Below are 8291 nucleotides of genomic sequence, written 5' to 3'. Positions count from 1 at the left end.
CTCTCTCTCTCTCTCTCTCTCTCTCTCTCTCTCTCTCTCTCTCTCTCTCTCTCTCTCTCTCTCTCTCTCTCTCTCTCTCTCTCTCTCTCTCTCTCTCTCTCTCTCTCTCTCTCTCTCTCTCTCTCTCCTCCCCATTGTCTTTCTCTCTCGCTCTTCTCTCTCTCTCTCTCTCCATCCCTCTCTCCCCCTCCTGAGCATACGACACCACGAGACACGCACCGGCGAGCCAAAGTTGTGTCCGATCTCGTGTGCAACGGTGAGCTGTGAGACCTTCGCTGGCACGGGGCTGTTGTAGTTGACGAACGTCACGATGCCCGTGTTCAGGCTCTTGAACGTGCGGATCGGGCGGCCGTTGATCGTCTCAGTGTATTCCTTGTACGTCTCGCAGATTCCCCCGGACGATCCTGCAATGAGACCAAACTGCATGCAGCACCCCGTTCGTACAACTCAGGATACCACTGCCACAAGGCTGGTACTATTTTTCAAGTGGGCAGAGCTCCGGGTTAATCCAGCGAATGGCAATCCAATAGCCGCATATGATTTGAAAGTAAATGGGCACACAAATCCGCACACTATTTCGTATCACTATTTTATAAAATTTTTAATAAAATAATGGTCGGATTTTTAATATCTTTGGAACTTTTATTAGTATAAATCTTATTACATAGGATACGAGTAACCTGGCCGCTGTAAAACCTGTGATAAGAAAGCGTTAGAAATTCTGACGGAAATCTACTTGTGGCAGTGGTGAATTGAGCCAGAGCGAGAGCGCCACCTGTCGTGGAGTTTGCAACGAGACAAGAGGTCAAGGGTCAGTGTCTCAATGGACAACCCGTTAAAGCCAGGAGGGGGTCGACTGACATACCCATGTGAGCGAGATAATCTCGACCATGCCACCCTAGGGTATTGTCACTAGGACAGTCGAGCTCTCCGAGCTTTAACTTGTCTGTTTCGCACGTGCACGCAAAATTTACAATGTTGGGGCACTTTGTTGGTGATCACTGCTTTTAGAATATCGCATCGCAACGATGATTGACTAGAGCTGGCATATCATATACACATGGTGGAAAGGTCAACCACGGCATTTCAGACGCATTTGACCCCTCCCCAAGCACTAGAATAATAAAGGTGCATCGTGAGGCTAGGGCTATAGGCTCACTTCGATTGTTATAACACCACTACTGTTAGACTCACCCTGACTGGAGGCGACCCAGGCTAGGCCGAGCGTGCCACCTGTGAAGTCCCTGTACGTGAGAACGTAGGCGAGACAGAAGTGCGAGTGATCCTCCAGCGAGTTGAGATTCAGGAAGTTGGTTACGTCGATGTTGTTCGCACAGTACGGGTTGGATAGCAAGTTGTTGCCCTCACACGCCTCCGACTCGTTGATCTACGAGCAACAGAAGCTTGTACTCATAGTACGCTCTCTCTCCCCTCTAATTCTCTCTCTCTCTCTCTCTCTCTCTCTCTCTCTCTCTCTCTCTCTCTCTCTCTCTCTCTCTCTCTCTCTCTCTCTCTTCCCATCCCCCAACACTAACTCCTCTCCCAACACTCACGCTTCCTACCAATACTTATCCCCAACCTATACCCCTCCCCCAAGTTCTGCCCCCAACATATATTGCTCCTCCAATATTTACTCCTCCTGCCATCACTTACTGTCAGCCCATACACTTTCCCAAACCTAACCCCTCGCCCAACACCTAGCCCCCCCTTAAATCTTGCCTTCTCCCCCACACTTGCTCCCCCCCCAATGCTTATCCCTGCACCCAACACCTAGGGCTACTCATCCCCCCAACACTTACCCCGCCCCAACAAACTTGTGTGTTCTTGTTACATGCAGTTCGGTTCTGTTTGGGATCCGGTGTGGGACAGTGAGCTGTCAATCCAGTAAACCTTGATTAAGGAACATGAACCTGGTAGACGTAACACAAATCGGCACTGTAATCTACAACTCTGCTTGCAGTGACAATGTCATGAATTTAGATGATGCATGATTAACCTTAGGTCATGACCTCAGCCTAGGACGTGACCCTAGCATAGGTTATGACCTCCATCAACTAGGTCACAACCACAACACGGGTAACGGAACCCAGCGCAGGTCACGACCTGAGTCTAGCACTGCTCTACTCTGGCACAGAAAGGATATTTGCAGAATGAGACGTCGTGACACTCTGACGCCCTCTGGCACTCGTATCCACGGCTCTCCGGCAAGTACTCGCAGTTGTGTCCGCAGCATGGGCCCTGACTCGGGCTGTAAGAAGACACGTGTTATATTACAGTCAGATTACAGTGCAAGATCATAGCTGGTGGGGGGATACAGTGTCAGTGAGAAGTATGGCTGATGTATGGTTGCGAAGAATACACGCAATTACACAATATGATATATGCACATCTTGTTAGGTTATAGTGAGAAGTGTTGGTGGGGTATGGTGGAGTGGTCGTTAGTGAATAGCGATGGTACATGTTCTGTGGTTATTGGTTGGCCATTGCGGTAGTGGTGGTGTTAGCACCGGCGAGAAAAGCGGCAGCAGCGGCGGTGCTTGGAGTATGTGTGGTGGTGCAGTTATAGTGAGAGGTGTGGGTGGTAGTGGGTTGGCGCAGTGGGGTGGCCGCTACTAGAGGTGTAACGATACATTTTGTTTTGGTTCGGTTCGGTTCGGTTCGGTTTTCGGTTTTTGCTCTTCGGTTCGGTTATTTTCAGTAGTAAAAAATTTAAAATGCTGAGAAGATGGAGAAATTTTCCCTCCATTTTGAATAATAATAATAATACCTATCATAATATTATACATTTATTGTGTTATTCATCGGCCAAAAGACAATAACTAGAGTGGGTTGAACGTATTTCCCGGAACCGAACCGAGAACCGAAACGGAAAAAAAAAACGAAAACCGAACCGAATGGGATGTACCGCCGCGATACAGTTGAATCGCAGTCAATCGTTACACCCCTAGCCGCTACAGCTTGCTAGCATACCTGCAGCGGGCGTGAGCTTTCAGCGTGCAGGGCGTTCCCTCCTGCACCTTGCCGTGGGTGGTGCGAGGGTAGCAACAGTCCTCCCTACACTCGTCCTCGTAGCCACAGTCACACTCTTCCCCTTCCTCCACCAGATTGTTACCGCAGAATGCACCCTCGTCCGCTGCGCAAAACAAGTGAACGACAAACACGATTATCCACCATCATCTGCGCACCCGGTGTCATCTACAAAAGAATATTATTCACATGCAACAGATTCTTACTTACTTACTTACTTTCTATGTGTGTAACAATACGTAAATTGCATTGAATACAATACGTAAAGAAGTCACAGTTGATAATTGCAGAAGAACGAAAGAAATGAATGAAGACGCCGCCACATGCACCGTGGGTTATGTATGTGATACACTTACAGGAGAAACAATTGTTCTTGCCGTTTTTCTCATTCAGTACCGCGTCCAGCACTTGAGACACATTGCCGACGCTACACTCCGAGAACTTGTCATTGTTGTAGCGGTCGCCACCGGTGGCGCTAGCGTACATTAGGTAGTTGCCTTCTGGTCCACCAGGACGGCAGTGCAGTGGGTAGTCGTGCTGTAACGTTAATACTCATGTGAGATAAAAGACGGCAGAGACAAAACTCTCTCTCTCTCTCTCTCTCTCTCTCTCTTTCTTTCGCTCTCTCTCCCGCACGTGCTCTCTCTCGTCTCGATCTCTGCTCTCTCTCTCCGCACGCACCCTGCGCATGCCCTTCCTCTCTCTCAGTCTCTGCTCTCCTCTCGTCTCTCTCTCTCATTCCTCCTCTCTCTCTCTCTCTCCTCTCCGTTCTCTCTCTCAGCTCTCTCTTCTCCGACCCAGATTGTCTTTCTTTCCTCTCCTCCTCTATCCTCTCTGTCTCAGTCTCTTCTTTTCCTCCCTACGCAACCTTCCGCAATCTTCCCACCGCCCCCTTCTCTCTCGCTCGTCTCGTCTTCTCTCTCCCATCCTCTCTCCCTCCTGAGGGCAATACCGACAACCAGAACGAGATCACGCACCCGGCGAGGCCAACGTTGCCGTCCCGATTCGTGTGCCGATCGGTGAGACTGTGAGACCTTCGCCGGCAGCGGGCTGTTGTAGTCTGACGAACGTCACGATGCCCGTGTTAGGCTCTTGAACGTGCGGTCGGCGACCGTTTGATCGTCTCCGTGTACTCTTTGTAACGTTCGCAGATCCCCGGACGATCCTGGCAACGATTACCAAAACTGCATCTGCGCGCGCCCCTCGTACAATCAGATACCACTTGCACAAGGCCTGGTGACATTTTTTCAAGTGGGCGGAGTCCCGGTTAATGCGCAGCACATGGCAAGCCAATAGCGCCAGCTGTATCTTTGAAAGTAAATGGGCACACAATTCGCGCCACTATTTCGTATCACTTTTTATCAAATTTTTACATAAAATAGATGGTCGATTTTGAATATCTTTAGGAACTTTTATTAGTACAAATCATTATGTACATAGGATCTGTACGAGAACCTGCCGCTGTAAAAACCTGTGATAAGAAAGCGTTATAAATTCTCATCGGAAATCTACTTGTGGCAGTGGTTGAACTTGAGGGCCAGAGGCGAGAGCACTCCATCCTGTCGTGGAGTTTGCAAGAGACAAGAAGGTCAAGGGTTAGTGTCTCAATGGACAACCCGCGTTAATGCCTAGGAGGGGGGGGGTCGACTGACATACCATCGTGAACAAGATAATCTCAACCATGCCACCTAGGTATTGTCAGCTAGGACCAGTCGAGCTCTCCGAGCTTGACTCGTGTTTCGCACTGGTGCACAAGCAAAATTTACAACCGCCCATTGTTGCAAGCACTAGTTGTTGGTGAGCACTGCTTAGATGTCGCACGGCCACACGGATGATTACTAGGAGATCCATATTATATCTACAATGGTGGAAAGGTCCCACCACTGGCATTGTCGAGACGCACATTTGACCCTTACCCATAGCACTAGAACAGATGAAGGTGCATAGTGAGGCCCTAAGGCTAGAGGCTTCACTTTGTATTGTAGAATGACAGCACTATGTTAGACTCACATCCTGACTGGAGCGGAGTCGCCGCAGCTCTAGGCCGCGAGCGTACGGCCACCATTGGCCAACCACCCCCCCATCTGTGAAAGTCCCTGACGGTGAGAACCAGTAGGCAAGACAGAAGTTGCTAAGTGGATCCTCCAGCGAGTGAGATTCAGGAAGTTGTTACGTTCTGATGTTGTCCTTCGGCAACAGTAGGGTTTGGATAGCAAGTTGGCCCTACGAGGGCTCTCCGGTAGCTTAGGACCACACTACACCCGACGCCTTCCACCGTGATCTATGAGCAAGACAGGGGCGAAGCTTTTACCCATAGTAACGTCCTCTCACGGATCATCACCGCCCTCGCTCTCCCGTCTTAAAGCCATCGTCTCTCCCTCTCTCTCACTCTCTCACCGTTCTCTCTCTCTTCATCTCTCTCGTCTCACTCTCTCCTTTCTCTCTCGCTCTCTCGTCTCTCTCTCTCTCTACTCTTTCTGCTCTCTTTCTCCCGCCTTGCCTACCCACCTCTCCTTTTCCTAAGCCCCCTTCTTCCTCACCTTGGTATTGTACCGATGAAACCCGCAGGCCCGTGTAGCTGCCTAGGCGAGTCTCCTCTCTTGACTACCTCCTTCCTACCCCCCTCTCTCTTCTCCTGTCCTTACCCGCCTTCCTCCCCCTCCCATCATATCCTCTCTTCTTCTACACCTTGTTGCGTTGTACGACGAAAACCGCGGCTCGTGTCGCTGGCCTACGGTACGCTGCCCTCATATCCCCCCCAACCTCGCTCCTACCGTCCCTCTCTTCCTCCTGTCGCCATACCCCCTCTCCTACCCCCCTTCTCTACCCCTCCTTCCGCCTCAACCTGTAGGTGGCATTGTACAGACGAACCGCAGGCCCGTGTAGCTGCCTAGGTACGTCTCCTCTCTCCAATCCCTCCTTCCTACCCCCTCTCCCTTCCTAACCTGTCCCTTACCCTTCCTACCAGGCCCCTCTCTCCCTCCCTACCTCCTTCCTTCCTTCCTCACCTTGGTGCGTTGTACGACGAACCGCAGGCCCGTGTAGCTGCCTAGGCGAGTCTCCTCGTAGACACGGTTAACAGCCTTCACGTGACCGCCGATCAACGACAGGATCTCATCGCGCGTTCGCTCCTTGTCGTGGTTCTCGCGCTTACCCACCCAGTCCCAGAACAGTGTGTCCGTCTGCGCGGGGAAAAAACAAGTGAATGTCCACACAGGTAGCTGCGCCGAGCAAGCGAGCATCTCCACGTCCCAGTATGAGAAGAGATTTGTGATAGATGTGGGTAACTATAGATAATATTAACTATAGATGTCACCACTATAGATAATGATCCACAAGATATTCCAGATGAACTACAGATGTGACTACCTACAGATGTCACAATTAAAATGTCATTAACTATAGATGTCACCACTATGCATGTAAATAACTATAGATGTCACCACTATACATGTAAATAACTATAGATGTCACCACTATAAATGTCATTGACTATAGATGTCACCAATATCAATGTAAAGATCTATAGATGTCACCATTATAAATTTCACTAAAAAAAACTATCAATGTCAACACTACAGTTATTATTATCTACAGGTGTCGCTAACTAAGCTTGCCAATAACTACAGGTGTCACTAACTATGGATTACTCATTATCACACCTGTATAAAGAGTGAGCAGGTGTTGGTGGCAGGTCGCTCACGCTTCACTCTCCTGCCTGTGCCAGCCTGCGTCTCGTGTGTGTTACTGTAGCCATCACTCTGCGCTTCTTCACTGTACTTATTCTCTACAAGCCCAAAGTTTGTCTTCACTTTACTCAGCGACTCACGCTTAGCTGCCAACTCATCCTGCAACAAACAATAGATTGATCGCTGTTTTACGTGCATTCGGGTAATTGCATCTAGTTTTCTTTACAGCAGAGCAGAAGGTAATCGATGTCTATGCTCTTTGTAATGATCTTTTCAGATGACTTACCTGAATTAAAGGTAGGTTATCTATAACCGGCATAAGATGTTATGGGATATAATTTCTCTGTGTGAGATTTGGGGAAGTTCAGAGACTGTATACTGTAGACTCTATTACTTGTACTTTATTACTGTACCTAGGTTATGTGACTAACACATGACTGTTAAACGTCATCCTAGTCACAACTAGATACGGATTTACTGATGTGAAAAAGCTAACAAGGTGTGTCACACGCACATGGAAGCTTGCCAAGATCTCCATCTTTTCTCATCTTAGCAACAGGATCCTTTGAAGAATTGTGAAAAAGTTTCCTTGCCTCAATACGAAATCCTTCTGTCATTTCAAATGACCCATATTTTTTATAGAAAGATAATCAAGCAAACCAGGTTGTTTTCACAATATCTCCCCTTCACCTCACGCAAGTCTGCTCCCCCCCTCCACTGCACCTAAATGGCTTACAGTCGAGAAAACATAGTCTATTGTATGTTTAGAGTGCACTGCATATATTATATATTCTTTTATATATTATCATTATGTATGCTAGCTCTTCCGACATAAACCGTTATATTGTACCGAATGACCACACAATTCACACAAGTCATCAATCTAGTTACAGACACTTACAATCACTGGGGGAACTTTACAGCAGATGTACGAATAACCGCATAATTAGTTAGAAACACGCTCACATGGTGGTTCGACCACCTCACAATTTGGGCAAAACCAGAATGATGCATCAACCCCTGGCTTACATGTGGCTATAACACAGCGAGGTACATACGACCATTGTTGTGTGTGAAGTGCCTGCATGCCTGGTTATGTGCACATACGGCAGAGGGTGTACACACCAAGTATAGTGCCATGGTTCTGTAGAGAGGGAGGGGGAGGGAGGGAGAGAGAGAGAGGACGGGAGAGAAAGACATAGAGGGAGAGAGATAGAGCAGTGTAAAATCGGACTCAACTAGCACTTGGTCACTAGCACGGTTACGTCGTACATTGTTGTGAGGTGCGAGCGTGGAACCTTGAGTGTAAAACTATATATATATATATATATATATACAGGGTGCGAAATTAACGGGAGTCCGGAGTCAAATACTCCCTGATTTATTGCTGGACTCCCTGATTTGACATATGCAGGAATCCGTGTGACTCCCTGAAAATTCTGCCATACTAACTAGTTCATTCCACAGCACGGCCTCATGGAATTACCATATTTTTTCAGCAAATGTCCAAAGAAAATTTGGCAGACGTGCAACCGCATGAATCTTCAAAATAAGCACATGCTTTATTGTTAATAT

The 8291-nt window shown here is 48.2% G+C and overlaps 1 protein-coding gene across 1 annotated transcript in view; it reads right to left on the bottom strand.

Moving 5' to 3' along the window:
- LOC106810337 (disintegrin and metalloproteinase domain-containing protein 10-like) overlaps positions 1 to 8291 on the bottom strand; it is a 26796-nt gene that overhangs the window by 4783 nt on the left and 13722 nt on the right. The window contains exons 6-12 of the mRNA XM_014813646.1: positions 6690 to 6875; positions 6036 to 6209; positions 4006 to 4335; positions 3384 to 3564; positions 2971 to 3133; positions 2144 to 2248; positions 1800 to 1884 (exon numbers count right to left, since the gene is read on the bottom strand). Coding sequence (XP_014669132.1) covers positions 1800 to 1884; positions 2144 to 2248; positions 2971 to 3133; positions 3384 to 3564; positions 4006 to 4335; positions 6036 to 6209; positions 6690 to 6875 — 1224 coding nt within the window. The remainder of the gene's footprint in view (positions 1 to 1799; positions 1885 to 2143; positions 2249 to 2970; positions 3134 to 3383; positions 3565 to 4005; positions 4336 to 6035; positions 6210 to 6689; positions 6876 to 8291) is intronic.

Source organism: Priapulus caudatus, unplaced genomic scaffold, assembly GCF_000485595.1.
Source record: "Priapulus caudatus unplaced genomic scaffold, Priapulus_caudatus-5.0.1 Scaffold434, whole genome shotgun sequence".
Lineage (NCBI taxonomy): Eukaryota > Metazoa > Priapulida > Priapulimorpha > Priapulimorphida > Priapulidae > Priapulus > Priapulus caudatus.
The sequence above is the reverse complement of the archived record's forward strand: the minus strand, read 5'-3'. Positions and strand labels throughout refer to the sequence as shown.